Source organism: Schistocerca gregaria, chromosome 6, assembly GCF_023897955.1.
Source record: "Schistocerca gregaria isolate iqSchGreg1 chromosome 6, iqSchGreg1.2, whole genome shotgun sequence".
Lineage (NCBI taxonomy): Eukaryota > Metazoa > Arthropoda > Insecta > Orthoptera > Acrididae > Schistocerca > Schistocerca gregaria.
Genome location: NC_064925.1, coordinates 389,664,146 through 389,685,379, shown reverse-complemented (window position 1 = coordinate 389,685,379; position 21,234 = coordinate 389,664,146). Strand labels below are relative to the sequence as shown.

The 21,234-nt window shown below is 40.4% G+C and overlaps 1 protein-coding gene across 1 annotated transcript in view; it reads right to left on the bottom strand.

Moving 5' to 3' along the window:
- Positions 1-21,234, bottom strand: part of LOC126278694 (protein Rae1) — a 46,781-nt gene that overhangs the window by 9,876 nt on the left and 15,671 nt on the right. Inside the window, exons 5-6 of the mRNA XM_049978958.1 lie at positions 20,676-20,829; positions 936-1,066 (exon numbers count right to left, since the gene is read on the bottom strand). Of these exons, the coding sequence (XP_049834915.1) occupies positions 936-1,066; positions 20,676-20,829 (285 nt within the window). The remainder of the gene's footprint in view (positions 1-935; positions 1,067-20,675; positions 20,830-21,234) is intronic.

Sequence of the window (21,234 nt, the reverse complement as noted above, 5' to 3'; positions counted from 1 at the left end):
TGAATGTCTACTTTCAACTCCAGCTGATTTGTTTGTTTTCAGATCATTTAGTGCTCTGTCACAAAGCACGACAGCATTACTTGATCACTAATTTCTTTCAAATCAACTTCCTCTTCCTTTCCTAACACTTTGGGACAGTTCCTCTTCATCTTACAAGTCCCAGATAGACTTGTGATCTGTCTGATCTTCTATGTTTAATGAGGGTTTTCCATCTGCATTTCACAGATTTATATTTTGCTACTCCAAAGTTTCATTTAATCTTCTTGTTCCCAATAACAACATATTTAACCAATTCCCCCGTTTCCCCAGTTTCTTGATTTTCTCAGCATCAGCTTAAAAGATTCTAGCAGATGAATATGACACACTGCAAAAAATTGTCATCATTTATTTCAAAATCTGAAGGTAGTATCCCACTTTCTTCTGATAATTTATAGACTAATTAAGTGTAACTGTTGCTTTCCTAAGATACGAACATTTCTATATTTTGTACTATGAAGACTGCAGAAATTCTCATGTTGAAGGTTTCAAATGTCACACTGGTGAGAAGAATACTCAAAACAACCATCAAATGTTTTCAACTTCAATAATTTGTTTACTTTCACTTTAGCTGCAATCTTTTCAGTACTTATTGTAGCAGGTAACTTCATGAACCATAATCCATTGAGAAAGATATAAACCCCTTGCAAAATCGCAATTATTGTACTGATTCTGCATCCAGGACAACATAGACTGTTAACCTCTTCCATTTCAGCCTTCAAAACGGAATAAGAAACTACATGATCTGAGCAAAATAATAATAATAATAATAATAATAATAATAATAATAATAATAATAATAATAATAATAATAATTTTCAACTACTGGTTGCTCAGTGAACAGTACAGAAGCATTACAGCAGGAATTTGTTTGGATGTCAGTGTGATGTGATACTTACAGCATAGATATCTTGATAGCCATTAGGTGCCCCATTTGAACGGTGGCACTTGAATGTGAAATTATCTTTCGCAGTAGTTGAATTTACATACTGGATTGCTACACGGCCTTCCACACTGCCCAAAGCATATCCTGCAATTTAAAAGTCAGTATAAAGAAAAAATATCTTACTATGGAGCAACAGGCTTAATCATAAAAAAATAATTAACAAGCACACTACCCTCAGAAACTAGGAAAAAGGAGTAAGAGTTAATGAAAGTTACTAAGGACTGCAGGTAAACAGAGCAACTGTAAGACAGGCTGAGAAACATAGCACATTTACTTAACACAATTGAAGCAGTGTTGTATAGCATTTATTCAAATATTTCCTAGCTTTTATCCTGTCTTCAGGATAGAAGTTGCAGAAATTAAGATAAATGCTCACAGTGAACCGCAATTATTATCTGATTGCTTTGAAGAGCCAGGTAGCAGAACCAGGCAGAAATTATGTAACAGTGATTGGAAAAGGGTAATTCAAAGCTCAGAACAATTTGCAACAACACAATCACATTACGTAGAAAACATCCCTCAATAACAATCAATAACCAAGATAAAAATACACATATCAATTGACGCAAAAAAGTGAAGCTGATAGCAAGAATGCCTAGACATGTATGAGGAATACACAGAGGCTAATAGAGCACCCAGTCGCAGAGCATGCTCAACAGCACAGAATTCACAGTGCCTGCTTCAGCATACAGGTAATTGGAATTTTTCTACCTAGCACCCACATGTCACGACTTTGCAGACAGGAACTTGTTCTGCACAGTGGAACATAGCAGCATATCCTGCCACAAGGGATATAAACCAAATGAAATGAATGGAGGCAATAATGATTCATATTTCAGCATTTCCGAAGATATTTAATTTATTTCATGTAACTGATCTTTATTCATTTCATCCGCACTGGTACATTAATTTCATTTCAGCAAAAGTGTCTTCATGACTGAAGTCATAGGCCTCCATCAAATCCATCAACCACCTTCATGGGGGTGCTACTCCTAAATAACCCACGGAACAATCTCTGGTTGCAGTATGCAGACACCATACCAAAAAACATCAGTGACAATGGCAGTTTGAGTCAGACTTGAAGGTGTGCTCAGATAGCCTAATAGCAGAAGTTACTGGTAGTGAAAAGCAACGTATCCGGGCGTGTGTTCCAATCAAACGCAAATTTTCATGCTATTGATAGCAACAATAAGTATAATGTAACTCTGACAACAACATGAATGAAATTCCTGAATTGTAAATAGATAAAGCAGCTGTATACAAGTTGCTATTGTAATGTCAAAAAAATTGTTCATGTTTACATTCGTACTCCTGCTGCTAGAATGATCACAGGTAATGTGTGCCATTAATATTCTGTTAATTAAGGTTTCAACTGTATTCCAAAGAATATGATTCTGGTTGTTACTAAAAAAATTACATGGAGCGAACTCCATGATGCCTTAGACATATAGTTTCTCTGTCACATTAAGGATCTGCAAATCATTCCTGGCACTCTTGAGAGATGTTAGAGAAAGTTCAACTAGTGCCACTGAGCAATCTGTAGCTTTTATGAGAAAATATTTTCATATTAATAAACAAAACAATCCCCCCATGAACCATGGACCTTGTCGTTGGTGGGGAGGCTTGCATGCCTCAGCGATACAGATGGCCGTACTGTAGGTGCAACCACAACGGAGGGGTATCTGTTGAGAGGCCAGACAAACATGTGGTTCCTGAAGAGGGGGCAAGCAGCTTTTTCAGTAGTTGCAGGGGCGACAGTCTGGATGATTGACTGATCTGGCCTTGCAACATTAACCAAAACGGCCTTGCTGTGCTGGTACTGCGAACGGCTGAAAGCAAGGGAAACTACGGCCGTAATTTTTCCCGAGGACATGCAGCTTTACTGTATGATTAAATGATGATGGCATCCTCTTGGGTAAAACATTCCGGAGGTAAAATAGTCCCCCATTCCGATCTCCAGGCGGGGACTACTCAGGAGTACATCGTTATCAGGAGAAAGAAAACTGGCGTTCTACAGATCGGAGTGTGGAATGTCAGATCCCTTAATCGGGCAGGTAGGTTAAAAAATTTAAAAAGGGAAATGGATAGGTTAAAGTTAGATATAGTGGGAATTAGTGAAGTTCGGTGGCAGGAGGAACAAGACTTTTGGTCAGGTGACTAAAGGGTTATAAACACAAAATCAAATTGAGGTAATGCAGGAGTAGGTTTAATAATGAATAGGAAAATAGGAATGCGGGTAAGCTACTACAAACAGCATAGTGAACGCATTATTGTGGCCAAGATAGGTAAGAAGGCCACACCTACTACAGTAGTACAAGTTTATATGCCAACTAGCTCTGCAGATGACGAAGAAATTGAAGAAATGTATGACGAAGTAAAAGAATTTATTCAGATAGTGCAGGGAGATGAAAGTTTAATGGCCATGGATGACTGGAATTCGAGTGTAGGAAAAGGGCGAGAAGGAAACGTAGTAGGTGATTATGGATTGGGGCTAAGAAATGAAAGAGGAGGCCGTCTGGTAGAATTTTGCACAGAGCATAACTTAATCATAGCTAACACTTGGTTCAAGAATCATAAAAGAAGGTTGTATACATGGAAGAATCCTGGAGATACTAAAAGGTATCAGATAGATTATATAATGGTAAGACAGAGATTTAGGAATCAGGTTTTAAATTGTAGGACGTTTCCAGGGGCAGATGTGGACTCTGACCACAATCTATTGGTTATGACCTGTAGGTTAAAATTGAAGAAACTGCAAAAAGGTGGGAATTTAAGGACATGGGATATGGATAAACTGAAAGAACCAGAGGTTGTACAGAGTTTCAAGGAGAGCATAAGGGAACAATTGACAGGAATGGGGGAAAGAAACACAGTAGAAGAAGAATGGGTGGCTCTGAGGGATGAAGTAGTGAAGGCAGCAGAGGATAAAGTAGGTAAAAATACGAGAGCTGCTAGAAATCCTTGGGTAACAGAAGAAATATTGAATTTAATTGAAGAAAGGAGAAAATATAAAAATGCAGTCAATGAATCAGGCAAAAGGAATACAAATGTCTCAAAAATGAGATCGACAGGAAGTGCAAAATGCCTAAGCAGGGATGGCTAGAGGACAAATGTAAGGACGTAGAGGCTTATCTCACTAGGGGTAAGATAGATACTGCCTACAGTAAAATTAAAGAGGCCTTTGGATATAAGAGAGCCATTTGTATTAACATCAAGAGCTCAGATGGAAACCCAGTTCTAAGCAAAGAAGGGAAAGCAGAAAGGTGGAAGGAGAATATAGAGGGTCTATACAAGGGTGATGTACCTGAGGACAATATTATGAAAATGGAAGAGGATGTAGATGAAGATGAAATGGGAGATACAATACTGCGTGAAGAGTTTGACAGAGCATTGAAAGACCTGAGTCGAAACAAGGCCCCCGGAGTAGACAACATTCCATTAGAACTACTGACGGCCTTGGGAGAGCCAGTCATGACAAAACTCTACCATCTGGTGAGCAAGATGTATGAGACGGGCAAAATACCCTCAGACTTCAAGAAGAATATAATAATTCCAATCCCAAAGAAAGCACGTGCTGACAGATGTGGAAATTACCGAACTATCAGTTTAATAAGTCACAGCTGCAAAATACTAACGCGAATTCTTTACGAATTCTTTACAGACGAATGGAAAAACTGGTAGATGCAGACCTTTGGGAAGATCAGTTTGGATTCCGCAGAAATGTTGGAACACGTGAGGCAATACTAACCATACGACTTATCTTAAAAGAAAGATTAAGAAAAGGCAAACCTACGTTTCTAGCATTTGTAGACTTAGAGAAAGCTTTTGACAATGTTGACTGGAATACTCTCTTTCAAATTCTGAAGGTGGCAGGGGTAAAATACAGGGAGCGAAAGGCTATTTACAATTTGTACAGAAACCAGATGGCAGTTATTAGAGTCGAGGGGCATGAAAGGGAAGCAGTGGTTGGGAAAGAAGTGAGACAGGGTTGTAGCCTCTCCCCGATGCTATTCAATCTGTATATTGAGCAAGCAGTAAAGGAAACAAAAGAAATATTTGGAGTAGGTATTAAAATTCGTGGAGAAGAAGTAAAAACCTTGAGGTTCGCCTATGACATTGTAATTCTGTCAGAGACAGCAAAGGACTTGGAAGAGCAGTTGAACGGAATGGACAGTGTCTTGAAAGGAGGGTATAAGATGAACATCAACAAAAGCAGAATGAGGATAATGGAATGTAGTAAAAATAAATCGGGTGATGCTGAGGGAATTAGATTAGGAAATGAGACAATTAAAGTAGTAAAGGAGTTTTGCTATTTAGGATGTAAAATAACTGATGATGGTCGAAGTAGAGAGGATATAAAATGTAGACTGGTAATGGCAAGGAAAGCGTTTCTGAAGAAGAGAAATTTGTTAACATCGAATATAGATTTATGTATCAGGAAGTCGTTTCTGAAAGTATTTGTTTGGAGTGTAGCCATGTATGGAAGTGAAACATGGACGATAGCTAGTTTGGACAAGAAGAGAATAGAAGCTTTCGAAATGTGGTGCTACAGAAGAATGCTGAAGATAAGGTGGATAGATCATGTAACTAATGAGGAGGTATTGAATAGGATTGGGGAGAAGAGAAGTTCGTGGCACAACTTGACTAGAAGAAGGGATCGATTAATACGACATGTTTTGAGGCATCAAGGGATCACAAATTTAGCATTGGAGGGCAGCGTGGAGGGTAAAAATCGTAGAGGGAGATAAAGAAGCTTGCACAGGATACAGTAGCATGGAGAGCTGCATCAAACCAGTCTCAGGATTGAAGACGACAATGACAACAGTAACAAAAACAAACAAAACAATGTAATGGACTGTATTCTTTACACGTCAGTGATAAAAAAGAGCAAAATTGAGATCACAGTTATATTGATATAGAAATTAGCTGCCTTAATTCCAAACTGAGTAAACCTGCTTTGAGAAGAAGTCCAAGAGGAAGTAACATTATATGTGGCAACTGTGACACTAAACAGAAGAAACAAGAAAGAAAGAAAAGTAATGTTTCATTAATAATAGCCTCCAAATCACGACAGCCGAAAGAATGATTGGAGCTGATGTACTTCGGGGCAACCGATAATTATAACAACATTGGGTGCCGAGGATTTAACATCTGCTCCAGCATTATTTGTTGAAGTTTCAAGAACAAGAACATTACAGGTGTCATCTACTGGTGCTTGCACGGATGCTGTAATTGTTGAGTCTCGCCCCTACGGAAGCAGACACTGTCGTAGGAAGAGTGAAAACTGCTTCTAAATGGTGAGAATTGATGCAGCCAACACCACTGCTATGGAAGCAGACCAAACACCAATGCTGATGACAAGCAAACACGAGATGATTGTAAAAATGAATAAAGTCAGACAGAATTACTGGTGAGCATGTTTGTGAATTTTTATTAGTGAAAAAAGTAAAAAGACAGGACAAAAATTAACTATTTCTTTGTTAAAAAGTTTAATATCTTTTGTAAGATTAAAAATGACCAATAATAATTTTGACAAAATAAAAAAAAGATAAGACATTTAAACAATTTTAACACATGGTTATGGCTGTAGATATCAAGATCAAAATACAGAGTTTAATCTTAGAATGGACAATTAAAATAAATAATTAAATAATCAAGATAAAAAAATAGAGAAACTGTCAACTGCCTTTGAGGATTCTAACCAACATAATATAGACAGATTGGCTGAACTAAATGGTTGTGTGACAAAACTTGACAAGCCTGAAAGATCTACATCTACATGATTACTCTGCAATTCACATTTAAGTGCTCGGAAGAGGGTTCATCGAACCACAATCATACTATCTCTCTACAATTCCACTCCCGAACAGCGCGCGGGAAAAAAGAACACCTAAACCTTTCTGTTCAAGCTCTGATTTCTCTTTATTTTTTATGATCATTCCTACCTATGTAGGTTGAGCTCAACAAAATATTTTCGCATTCGAAAGAGAAAGTTGGTGACTGAAATTTTGTAAATAGATCTCTCCGCGACGAATAAATGTCTTTGCTTTAATGACTTCCATTCCAACTCGCGTATCACATCTGCCACACTCTCTCCCCTATTACGTGATAATACAAAACGAGCTGCCCTTTTTTTGCACGCTTTCGATGTCCTCCGTCAATCCCACCTGGTAAGGATCCCACACCGCGCAGCAATATTCTAACTGAGGACGAACGAGTTTAGTGTAAACTCTCCCTTTAGTGGACCTGTTGCATCTTCTAAGTGTCTTGCCAATGAAATGCAACCTTTGGCTCACCTTCCCCCACAATATTATCTATGTGGTCTTTCCAACTGAAGTTGATCGTAATTTTAACACCCAGGTACTTTGTTGAATTGACAGCCTTGAGAATTGTACTATTTATCGAGTAATCGAATTCCAACGGATTTCTTTTGTGGATCACCTGACACTTTTCGTTATTTAGCGTCAACTGCCACCTGCCACACCATACAGCAATCTTTTCTAAATCGCTTTGCAACTGATACTTTTGGATGACCTTACTAGACGGTAAATTACAGCATCATCTGCGAACAACCTAAGAGAACTGCTCAGATTGTCACCCAGGTCATTTATATAGATTAGGAACAGCAGAGGTCCCAGGACGCTTCCCTGGGGAATACCTGATATCACTTCAGTTTTACTCAATGATTTGCCATCTATTATTATGAACTGCGACCTTCCTGACAGGAAATCACGAATCCAGTCGCACAACTGAGACGATACCCCATAGGCCCGCAGCCTGATTAGAAGTCACTTGTGAGGAATGGTGTCAAAAGCTTTCCGGAAATCTAGATATACGGAATCAACTTGAGATACACTGTCGATAGCGGCCATTACTTCGTGCGAATAAAGAGCTAGCTGCGCTGCACAAGAACGATGTTTTCTGAAACCATGCTGATTACATATCAATAGATCGTTCCCTTTGAGGTTATTCATAATGTTTGAATACAGTTGTTGTTGTTGTTGTTGTTGTTGTCTTCAGTCCTGAGGCTGGTTTGATGCGGCTCTCCATGCTATTCTATCCTGTGCAAGCTGCTTCATCTCCCAGTACCTACTGCAACCTACATCCTTCTGAATCTGCTTAGTGTATTCATCTCTTGGTCTCCCTCTACGATTTTTACCCTCCACGCTGCCCTCCAATGCTAAATTTGTGATCCTTTGATGCCTCAAAACATGTCCTACCAACTGATCCCTTCTTCTAGTCAAGTTGTGCCACAAACTTCTTTTCTCCCCAATCCTATTCAATACCTCCTCATTAATTACGTGATCTATCCACCTTATCTTCAGCATTCTTCTGTAGCACCACATTTCAAAAGCTTCTATTCTCTTCTTGTCCAAACTAGTTATCGTCCATGTTTCACTTCCATACATGGCTACACTCCAAACAAATACTTTCAGAAACGACTTCCTGATACATAAATCTATATTCGATGTTAACAACTTTCTCTTCTTCAGAAACGCTTTCCTTGCCATTGCCAGTCTACATTTTATATCCTCTCTACTTCGACCATCATCAGTTATTTTACATCCTAAATAGCAAAACTCCTTTACTACTTTAAGTGTGTCATTTCCTAATCCAATTTCCTCAGCATCACCCAATTTAATTTAACTGCACTCCATTATCCTCGTTTTGCTTTTGTTGATGTTCATCTTATATCCTCCTATCAAGACACTGTCCATTCTGTTCAACTGCTCTTCCAAGTCCTTTGCCGTCTCTGACAGAATTACAATGTCATCGGCGAACGTCAAAGTTTTTACTTCTTCTCCATGAATTTTAATACCTACTCCAAATTTTTCTTTTGTTTCCTTTACTGCTTGCTCAATATACAGATTGAATAACATCGGGGAGAGGCTACAACCCTGTCTCACTCCTTTCCCAACCACTGATTCCCTTTCATGCCCATCGACTCTTATGACTGCCATCTGGTGTCTGTACAAATTGTAAATAGCCTTTCGTTTCCCTGTATTTTACCCCTGCCACCTTCAGAATTTGAATACAGTATATGCTCCAAAACCCTACTGCAAACCGACGTCAATGATATAGGTCTGTAGTTCGATGGATTACTCCTACTACCCTTCTTGAACACTGGTGCGACCTGAGCAATTTTCCAATCTGTAGGTACAGATCTATCGGTGAGCGAGTGGTTGTATATGAGTGCTAAGTAGGGAGCTATTGTATCAGTGTAATCTGAAAGGAACCTAATCGGTATACAATCTGGACCTGAAGACTTGCCTGTATCAAGTGATTTGAGTTGCTTCGCAACCCCTAAGGTATCAACTTCTAAGAAACTCATGCTAGCAGCTGTTCGTGTTTCAAATTCTGGAATATTCCATTTGTCTTCCCTGGTGAAGGAATCTCGGAAAACTGTGTTCAATAACTCCGCTTTAGTGGCACAGCCATTGGTAACAGTACCATCAGCACTGTGCAGCCAAGGTATTGACTGCGTCTTGCCACTTGTGTACTTTACATATGACCAGAATTTCTTCGGATTTTCTACCAAATTTCGAGAGAATGTTTCGTTGTGGAACCCATTAAAGGCATCTTGCATTGAAGTCCGTGCCAAATTTCGTGCATCTGTAAATTTTAGCCAATCTTCGGGATTTCGCGTTCTTCTGAACTTCGCATGCTTTTTCCGTTGCGTCTGCAACAGCGTTCGGACCTGTTTTATGTATCATGGGGGTTCAGTTCCATCTCTTACCAATTTATGAGGTATGAATCTCTCAATTGCTGTTGCTACTATATCTTTGAATTTGAGCCACATCTCGTCCACATTTGCATAGTCAGTTCGGAAGGAATGGAGACTGACTCTTAGGAAGGCCTCTAGTGACACTTTATCTGCTTTTTTAAATAAAATTATTTTGCGTTTGTTTCTGGTGGATTTGGAAGAAACAGTATTGAGCCTAGCTACAACGACCTTGTGATCACTAATCCCTGTATCAGTCATGATGCTCTCTATTAGCTCTGGATTGTTTGTGGCTAAGAGGTCAACCATTTACAATTCGCGTGGGTTCGTGGACTAACTGCTCGAAATAATTTTCGGAGAAAGCATTTAGGACACTCTTTGAAGATGTTTTCTGCCTACCAACAGTATTGAACAAGTATTTTTGCCAACATATCGAGGGAAGGTTGAAGTCCCCACCAACTATAATCGTATGAGTGGGGTATTTATTTGTTACGAGACTCAAATTTCTCTGAACTGTTCAGCAACTATATCATCGGATTCTGGGGGTCAATAGAAGGAGCCAATTATTAACTTAGTTCGGCTGTTAAGTATAACCTCCACCCATACCAATTCGCACGGAGTATCTACTTCGACTTCACTACAAGATAAATCACTACTGACAGACACAAACACTCCACCACCAATTCTGCCTAATCTATCTTACCTGAATACCGTCTGAGACTTCGTAAAAATTTCTGCAGAACTTATTTCAGGCTTTAGCCAGCTTTCTGTACCTATAAAGATTTCAGCTTCTGTGATTTTTATTAGCACTTGAAGCTCAGGGACTTTCCCAGCACAACTACAACAATTTACAACTACAATTCCGACTGTTCCTTGATCCAAGCATGTCCTGTATTTGCCATGCACCCTTTGAGATTGCAGGCCACCCCGTACTTTCCCGAGGCCTTCTAACCTAAAAAACTGCCCAGTTCACGCCACACAGCATTGGAGCAAGTCAAGGAATCTACAGCCAACACAGTCGCAAAACCGTCTGAGCCTCTGATTCAGACCCTCCACCCGGCTCTGCACCAAAGGTCTGCAGTCAGCTCTGTAAATGATGCTGCAGATGGTGAGCTCTGCCTTCATCTCGTAAGCAAAACCAGCAGCCTTCCCCATCAGATAGCCGCTGCAGTCCAGAGAGAATTTCCTCAGATCCAAAGCGACACACGTCATTAGTGCCGACATGTGCCACCACCTGCAGCTGGCTGCACCCTGTGCTCTTCATGGCATCCGGAAAGACCCTTTCCACATCAGAAATGACTCCACACGGAATGCACACGGAGTGCACACTGAATCTTCCCCTCCTTAGCCGCCACATCCCTAAGGGGCCCCATTACACGCCTAACATTGGAGCTCCCAACTACCAACAAGCCCACCATCTGCGATTTCCCGGACCTTGAAGGCTGAGAATCATCCTCTGAAACAGGGCAGGCAGCTGCATCTGGCTCAGCCAGAAACAGTACCTGAAACCTGTTTGTCAGACGCACCGGGGAGGCTTTCTGGTCAGCCACTGGGGACGTCTTTCGCTGCCTACCACACCTTGGAACAACCTCCCAATCAACCACAGGGGAGGGCTCAGCCCCATAGCAGGCAGCAACCGGAGCAACCACAGCAGAAGATGGATCTGGGGACAGACGGGATGAGGTTGACATCCCTGTGATACCCAAGTCCGGCTCCCCACAGTGGTGCCCATTGGCAACAGCCTCAAGCTGCCAACTCAGCCCTCATCCGAACACAGCAATCACAGTCCCTGTCCATTCTAAACGATGTTGAACAACAGTTACTGAAACACGAGTCCGTGCCTAGATAACGCAAGGGAAATACGCAAAGAATGTATGAACTCGAAATTACACCTCCTATATGAAACTCACACGCAATTTAAGGAGAAAAACTATCAAGTAAACACAGAAAAGAAGCTATATACGTATCTTTCTGCACTGTCGATGTGCACCAACTGGCAGCTCAATAAAAGTAAAGTTTACAGCAGAAATCACAAAGTAAAAATCTGATGTCACTTTAATCAGTGATCAATTAAACAATTTAACACTTAGTTTGAAAGAGGAGTTTAATAATTTAGAAGTTCTCTGAACTGAAGTCATGGCAACTGTGCAGGAAGTATCAACCGATGTAAATCTCCAAACTAAATTACAGGAAGAGGGTTTCTTGGATGTAGCAACTGACTTAAGGAAAAACAAACAGGAATTCAAATCTTTCAAGAAGAAGGTGAACTGTAACAATCATTTGATTACCGAACTGAAAGAAACATTTCAACAAAATTAGATTTAAGAAGGGGAAACAGAGTCAGTGCCAGCAGATTTTGTACCCAGAATAGAACTTTCTGAGAGTAGGTTACAGGAAATTACTAACCAGATGGTGGAGATTGATAGCCAAACATGTATCAAAAGTATTGAAAGGACTACTAGTACAGACAGTGGAGATAGAGACTGTAGAACCCACACTATTGATTTGAGAGAGAAATTAGAGTAATCTGGAAACGGGGGAGAATTAAAAGAAAGTAATGTACCCTGACCACAAATGTCAGGAAATGCAACTGAGTGGTGGAAGGAATTTCGTCTAGAAGGCGGAAGAAATCTATGCAATACATCTCCATGTTTCAAGCCTGAAGGGGAAATACATTCTGTAGTCATTTTACGAACATTTGAATATTTTTTCCACTAATACAGAATGATGAAAAGAAAATCAAATTCTTAACAGGACATCTGAGGTCCAATGTGGAAGAATGTGGAGCCCTAAATGCGAAGGAATTCCAGAATTGGAAAGATTTTGAGACACAATTGAAAGAGAAATAATGGACAGAGGGAGAACAGCAAAAACTAATCCTAGAACTGATGGACCCAAAACCATTCAACCCTTAAGGGGGTGCATTCTGGAAGTATTCTGAATGGCACCTTACAAGGGTAAAGTTCTTACATGAATCAATAAGTGAGAGTCATCTAATGAAGGTAATAATCAGTAAGATGCCCACCTACGTACATTAGAAAATGATTGGGAAGGATTGGTCAAGAGTCAGTTGAATATTAAGTAACTTGAAACTATTGGATAACATTAATAAAGGTCACAAAGAGAGGCGAGGAAAGAATGGTCAGATTTCATCAGGGAAAACTAAATCCCACCACGGGAAAATTAAACCCAACCATGGACTGACAGTAGGTAAAATTAGTTGTTATTGTACAGTAAAGGAAAAAAGAACTAATGAGCCATACATGAGGTTCAGATATAAAGGGAGAAAAATACTGGGCACAGATCGAATGAAGAAGGAAACGGGATTGCTGAAACTGAAGATATCAAAAAGGAAGGAATGTTTTAATAGTCCATGTAATCTAAAGTAGATTGAAAGGTATAATGGAGAAATGTGAATTGCAACAAGTGTCACAAAGTACCACCAGCTGTAGATTGTAATGATTAAATTGATATTTTTTTAGTTTTCTACACTGCACTGATTATAGTTTTGAGTAATAGGAAAGGATTTTTATAACTTTTGTACACCTTTAATTAACTACAGTTAAGAAAGTAGGATTCTTAGGTAGCAGCGAATTCTTGTAACACAAACCTACTGTGAATATGAAAATATAACTTTGTTTTATCCATTATTAACCAAATTAGACCCTTACCCACCAGTTATTTTCAGGTTTTGCCATTGTGGTGGTAGGGTAAAAAGAAAATGCTCTGCAGAGCAAGTAATCATCAAACCAGGGAAGTATCATGTTTCAGGGAATCGTCATGATCAGTGACTGCAAATCTTTAACTTGACTGACAATTAAGTCAAATTTTTGCAAATAGTAGTGCTTTGAATTTCTGTACTGGGATGTTTTGTAGGAATGCAATTTGTAATGGGTTGAAATTATGTTATAATTTGTGTCTAGGTTAATGTCATTAAGCTATAATTTAATAAGTTTTGAGGGCAGACTTCACTTTTAAAACAGGCAATGTACTTGGTTAAAAGTGGTCAGTGACGAGCATTGTCTTGTTCAAATAAGAGGTGTTAAGGCTCTCAAGTACATTTGTACTGGGACAATGGGGATGGCAGGTACCTCGCACCCATGGACAGTTTATGCTTTTGTACTTTTCCCTGGAACCAGTCTCTGAGGATAAACATTTAAATAGGGATCTGGAACTACTCAGGAAAGAGATAATATTTCCATAGTCTGGGGCCACAGTCACATAATACTGTTTAAATGTATGTTCCACCATTTAACTGTATAGACTGTTTATTTTATTGTAAAATCCTGATTTTAGTGAGACAAATACTAACAAAGAGATAGAGGGGCTGGCCAGTACTTACCTCAGCTCAGTAAAGCCGATAGAAACACAAAAAAACAACCGAAAATTTAAGTTCCTAGCTTTCGGAATAAATGTTCCTTCATCAGGGAGGAGAGAGGGGAAAGAAAGGGAAGAAGGGAAAGTGGATTTAGTTACTCACAACCCAGGTTATGAAGCAACAGGGAAAGGAAAACAGGGAAGTTAGCAAGGATGGAGGCATGGTTGTCAGAGGGAAGCCAAAGATATTCTACTGTAGGTTGTGCCAGCTACAAACCAAAGAGGATGCATACAGAAGTAAAGAGGTTTATAGTATAAAGATGTAGGATGAAAAGATGCATGAATGGCTAAAGAGGAAAGGGAAAGAGGAGAAGACTGAAAAGTAAATGGGAGTGAGGTTGTTTAATGTAGGTTCAGTCCAGGGGGATGGCAGGATGAAAGGATGTGTTGGAGTGCAAGTTCCCATCTCCGCAGTTCTGAGGGACTGGTGTTGGGTGAGAGAAGCAAATGGCACATACAGTGTAGCAGGTTCCTAGGTCCCTAGAATTATCCTGGAGGGCATGCTCTGCTACCGGGTATTGGACATCTCCGACAGTTCGTCTGTGTCCGTTCATGTCAAATCCTACAATATTCCCAGACTACCTTCTCCACCCAGCAGTTCCTAACCCTGTTACTGACCCCGCTGCAAAAACCTGCCCCATTCATCCCCCCCCCCTCCCTCCCCCCTACAACCACCTTCTCCAGTCCCGCTACTGGTAAAACATACACAATTCAAGGCAGGGCCACATGTGAAACAACACATGTCATTTATCAATTACTAACAAAGAGATAGAGGAGCTGGCCAGTACTTACCTCAGCTCAGTACAGCCAATAGAAACACAAAAAACAACCGAAAATTTAAGTCCTAGCTTTCGGAATAAATGTTCCTTCATCAGGGAGGAGAGAGGAGAAAGAAAGGGAAGAAGGGAAAGTGGATTTAGTTACTCACAACCCAGGTTATGAAGCAACAGGGAAAGGAAAACAGGGAAGGTAGGAAGGATGAAGGCATGGTTGTCAGAGGGAAGCCAAAGATATTCTACTGTAGGTACTGTGCCAGCTTCAAACCAAAGAGGATGCATACAGAAGTAAAGAGGTGTATAGTACAAAGATAAACACAACTATGTAGGATAAAAAGATGCGTGAATGGCTAAAGAGGAAAGGGAAAGAGGAGAAGACTGAAAAGTAAATGGGAGTGAGGTTGTTTAACGTAGGTTCAGTCCAGGGGGATGGCGGGATGAAAGGATGTGCTGGAGTGCAAGTTCCCATCTCCGCAGTTCAGAGGGACTGGTGTTGGGTGGGAGAAGCCAAATGGCACATACGGTGTAGCAGGTTCCTAGGTCCCTAGGATTATGCTGGAGGGCATGCTCCGCTACTGGGTATTGGACATCTCCTAGGCGGACAGTTCGTCTGTGTCCGTTCATGCGCTCAGCCAGTTTAGTTGTTGTCATACCAATGTAAAAGGCTGTGCAGTGCAGGCATGTCAGCTGATAAATGACATGTGTAGTTTCACACGTGGCCCTGTCTTAAATTGTGTGTGTTTTACCAGTAGTGGGGCTGGAGTAGGTGTTTGTGGGGGGATGCATGGAGCAGGTTTTGCAGCGGGGTCAGTTACAGGGGTAGGAACCGCTGGGTAGAGAAGGTAGTCTGGGAATATTGTAGGGTTTAACAAGGATGTTACGGAGGTTAGGGGGACGACGAAAGGCAACTCTGGGTGGTGTGGGGAGAATTTTGTGAAGGGATGATCTCATTTCATGGGTTGACTTGAGAAACTCATATCCCTGGCGGAGTAATTTATTGATGTATTCGAGGCCAGGATAATATTGGGTGACAAGGGGGATGCTTCTGTGTGGTCTGAGGGTAGGAATATTGTTGTTGGACGGGGAGGAATGTGTTGCTCGGGAAATCTGTTTGTGGACAAGGTCTGCAGGATAGTTGCGGGAGAGGAAAGCACTGGTCAGGTTATTGGTGTAATTGTTGAGGGATTCGTCACTGGAGCAGATACGTTTGCCACGAATACCTAGGCTGTAGGGAAGGGAGCGTTTGATGTGGAATGGATGGCAGCTATCAAAGTGAAGGTACTGTTGTTTGTTGGTGGGTTTGATATGGACAGAGGTATGGACGTGAGCTTCAACAAGATGAAGGTCAACATCCAGGAAGGTGGCTTGGGTTTTGGAGAAGGACCAGGTGAAATTCAGATTCGAAAAGGAGTTGAGGTTATGGAGGAAATTAAGGAGTGTTTCTTCACCATGAGTCCAGAACACAAAGATGTCATCTATAAACCTATACCAGGCCAGGGGAAGCAGCTGTTGGGTCTTCAGGAAAGCCTCCTCCATGCGGTCCATGAAGAGGTTGGCATAGGACGGAGCCATCCTGGTTCCCATGGCAGTTCCCCTGATTTGTTTGTAGGTCTGGCCTTCAAAAGTGCAGTAATTATGGGTGAGGATGAAGTTGGTAAGTGTGATAAGGAACGAGGTTTTTGGAAGATCTTCGGGTGGGCGTTGGGAGAGGTAAGTGCTCAAGGGCAGAGAGACCATGGGTGTGTGGGATGTTTGTGTAAAGGGATGTAGCATCTATGGTGACAAGAAAGGTTTCCGGTGGGAGAGGAGTGGGAATGGATTTGAGGCGTTCTAGGAAGTGGTTTGTGTCCTTTATGTAGGATGGGAGTCTGCGGGTGATAGGTTGGAGGTGTTGGTCTACCAGAGCTGAGATACGTTCTGTTGGGGCTTTGAAGCCTACTACAATGGGATGGCCAGGATGGTTCTCTTTCTGGATTTTGGGTAATAGGTAGAAGGTAGGGGTATGTGGCTCAGGTTCATTGTTTTGTCCCTTTTGTTAGCTATCACTTACCCAGTAGCGGAGCATGCCCTCCAGGATAATTCTAGGGACCTAGGAACCTGCTACACTATATGTGCCATTTGCTTCTCTCACCAAACAGCAGTCCCTCAGAACTGCAGAGATGGGAACTTGCACTCCAACACATCCTTTCATCCTGCCATCCCCCTGGACTGAACCTATGTTAAACAACCTCACTCCCATTTACTTTTCAGTCTTCTCCTCTTTCCCTTTCCTCTTTAGCCATTCATGCATCTTTTCATCCTACATAGTTGTGTTTATCTTTGTACTATATACCTCTTTACTTCTGTATGCATCCTCTTTGGTTTGAAGTTGGCACAGTACTTACAGTAGAATATCTTTGGCTTCACTCTGACAACCATGCCTCCATCCTTGCTACCCTCCCTGTTTTCCTTTCCCTGTTGCTTCATAACCTGGGTTGTGAGTAACTGAATCCACTTTCCCTTCTTCCCTTTCCTTCCCCTTTCTCCTCCCTGATGAATGAACAAAGTTCCGAAAGCTAGGAACATAAATTTTCTGTTCTGTTTTGTGTATCTATCGGCTGTACTGATCTGAGGTAAGTACTGGCCAGCTCCTCTATTTCTTTGTTAGTATTTGTTTCGCATCTTTATATGATACTTTCCATTAATTATTTAAATCCTGATTTTAGCATTTTTTTCCAGGTACTATGGCGTTAAGCGTAATCAGACTTCTGTAAACAAAGTCATCATCACAATGGATTAAACTTGGTTATATACCTGCATTATAAAAGAAAGTTGAATATATTTTGATGATTTACTTCCTAATCAGGTAACTTTATAGATACGTGATAGTAAATACCTTCCATGGGAAAGTGACATAGCATAAACAATAGAGGGTGACAGTTCTGTTCAATATAACTTTTTTATGATGAAACAGCTGGAAGTTAATTACAGTTGTTAACAAAGATTAATTTGATGAAACAGTTGCTAAAGGACTATTCTTGTTGTACTTACTACATCTGAGGGATACAAACCTATATACATATGTAAAGCTAAAATATCAATCTTGTTTGTGAAAAGAGTATTCAAACTGAAATTGTGTCGTAAGTCACAGTTTCTTGATGTTTTGTTAATTACAAACAGATATTTATGTGAAAGCTGTGTCGTCAAAAATAGTAAATGCTTTTTCGTGTGAGGTACAATGTGATCAGAGAAAATAAAAAATAAATAAATGAAAGAGTGACAACCACTGCATAACACCATAATCTCCTATTTAGTTATATTGGCTGGAGAACATAGCTCATTGTGCACAGTGTCACTTACAAGCCAGAAGATTCATAAAATATGATGGGGAATTGTTTGTGTATGTAAAAACAACTGTACAAGGTGTTACAAAAAGGTACGGCCAAACTTTCAAGAAACATTCCTCACACACAAATAAAGAAAAGATGTTATGTGAACGTGTGTCCGGAAACGCTTAATTTCCATGTTAGAGCTCATTTTAGTTTCGTCAGTATGTACTGTACTTCCTCGATTCACCGCCAGTTGGCCCAATTGAAGGAAGGTAATGTTGACTTCGCTGCTTGTGTTGACATGCTACTCATTGCTCTACAGTACTAGCATCAGGCACATCAGTACGTAGCATCAACAGCTTAGTGTTCATCACGAACGTGGTTTTGCAGTCAGTGCCATGTTTATACATGCGGAGTTAGCAGATGCCCATTTGATGTACGGATTAGCACGGGGCAATAACCGTGGCGCAGTATGTTTGTATCGAGACAGATTTCCAGAACGAAGGTGTCCCGACAGGAAGACGTTCAAAGCAATTTATCTGCGTCTTAGGGAGCATGGAACATTCCAGTCTATGACTCGCGACTGGGGAAGACCTAGAACGACGAGGACACCTGCAATGGAGGAGGCAAGTCTTCGTGCAGTTGACGATAACCCTAATGTCAGATTCAGAGAAGTTGCTGCTGTACAAGGTAACGTTGACCACGTCACTGTATGGAGAGTGCTACAGGAGAACCAGTTGTTTCTGTACCATGCACAGCATGTTCAGGCACAATCAGCAGCTGATTGACCTCCACGGGTACACTTCTGCGAATGGTTCATCCAACAATGTGTCAATCCTCATTTCAGTGGAAATGTTCTCTTTACGGATGAGGCTTCATTCCAATGTGATCAAATTGTAAATTTTCACAATCAACATATGTGGGCTGATGAGAATCCGCACGCAACTGTGCAATCACGTCATCAACACAGATTTGCTGTGAACGTTTGGGCAGGCATTGTTGGTGATGTCTTGATTGGGCCCCATGTTCTACCACCTACACTCAATGGAGCACATTATCATGATTTCATATGGGATACTCTATCTGTGCTGCTAGAACATGTGCATTTACAAGTACAACACAACATGTGGTTCATGCACGATGGAGCTCCTGCACATTTCAGTCTAAGTGTGCGTACACTTCTCAACAACAGATTTGGTGACCGATGGATCGGTAGAGGTGGACCAATTCCATGGCCTCCACACTCTCCTGACCTCAACCCTCTTGACTTTCATTTATGGGGGCGTTTGAAAACTCTTGTCCATGCAACCCCAGTACTAAACGTAGAGACTCTTCGTGCTCGTATTGTGGACGGCTGTGATACGATATGCCTTTCTCCAGGGCTGCATCAGCGCATCAAGGATTCCATGCAACGGAGAGTGGATGCATGTATCCTCGCTAATGGAGGACATTTTGAACATTTCCTGTAACAAAGTGTTTGAAGTCATGGTGGTACGTTCTGTTGCTGTATGTGTTTCCATTCCATGATTAATGTGATTTGAAGAGAAGTAATAAAATGAGTTCTAATATGGAAAGTAAGCATTTCCGGACATGTCCACATTACATATTTTCTTTCTATGTGTGTGAGGAATGTTTCCTGAAAGTTTGGCCGTACCTTTTTATAACACCCTGTATACATACAGAACTTTGAATTTCCTTTTCATGTTTACACTGTTGAATACTATAGTTACTATCAGAAACAGACTTTCTTACCTTTGATTGGGCAGTTAGTAAGGAGGCTATGTAATGTCACAAAATTGCACATGTTTACATTTGTACTCCTTCTACTAGTGGAATCACGGGTAATGTGTTCCACTAATATACTATTATTTAAGGTTTTAATTGGATTCCAAAAGAATTTAATTCACTTAGTCATTTTTTTAAACTGCTTTTTTTATTTTCACATGAGGCAAACGAGCATCAGTTTGTTTGCCACATAGCATTAACTGGACTCTGTAGCGCCTGCTGTGCTCTCGAACGAAACTGATTGGACAAACTCCATGATACTTCAGATATACAGTTTCCCTGTTAATATTAAGGACCTGCTAATTGTTCAAGGTTCTCTTTAGAGGCGGTGGAAAAAGTTCATAGAGTGCTATTAAGCAATTTGCAGCTTTTATGAGGAAATATATTAATATTAGTATACAAAAAGAGGGTATATCAGCAATAAAAATAGATCAAAACTGAGAACACAATTATATACTAAACTACGAATTAGCTGAATTTCCCCCAAACTGATTAAACCAGACTGTGAGAAGTACTCCAAGGGGAAGAAACATTATAATATCCTAAAGCCTGACTAGCTGTTATGTTAGCTTTAAGATTTCTCTATGTACACTATGGTTAGCAAAATGTTTAACCTCTTCAGTGTTCTATCATCACAGAGTAATAAACAAAACTTCTTGAACTACATGGAAGGGATGATTTCATCTCCATTAGTTTGAATCAAATGTTATATTAATTTTATTCACCTGTAGGTGACTTCTTTTTGTCACGGAAAATTGCAACACATCGATGCTGATACTTGAGGGGTGATTCAGTACGTTTGTACTCCTGGGGTTTCCCTTCCAATTGATACACTATGAGTCCTCGGCCGGCAGTACCTACCACTGCCATTGGAAAATCCTGAAACATAGTTGATGACACAGAAATATAAAAAAATTGGCCAATACCAAATCAGTTATTTTTTACTGCTTCTATTTTTAAAATTAAGACACAAGAAATTTTATTATTATTACTGTCATTTTGTTACAGTTTAGGGGTGTATGTCCTTACGAGTTTAGGTAATGCAGCACTACACATACTTAAAATGTAAATATTACTATCACACGTTGATGAACAATTGATGGAATATAATAGCAGTTCCAAAAATAGGAAGTGTGGTAGTATAAAAATACCCATTAATACATGGAAAGAAACATATTCAGAGCATTACAAAAGGCAAAATCAGGAAATAAAGCTTTTCAATCAAGGTTGTATCTGTACCTAGAGATTGTGCCCTATTTAGACCCATCAGAGTATACTATAACA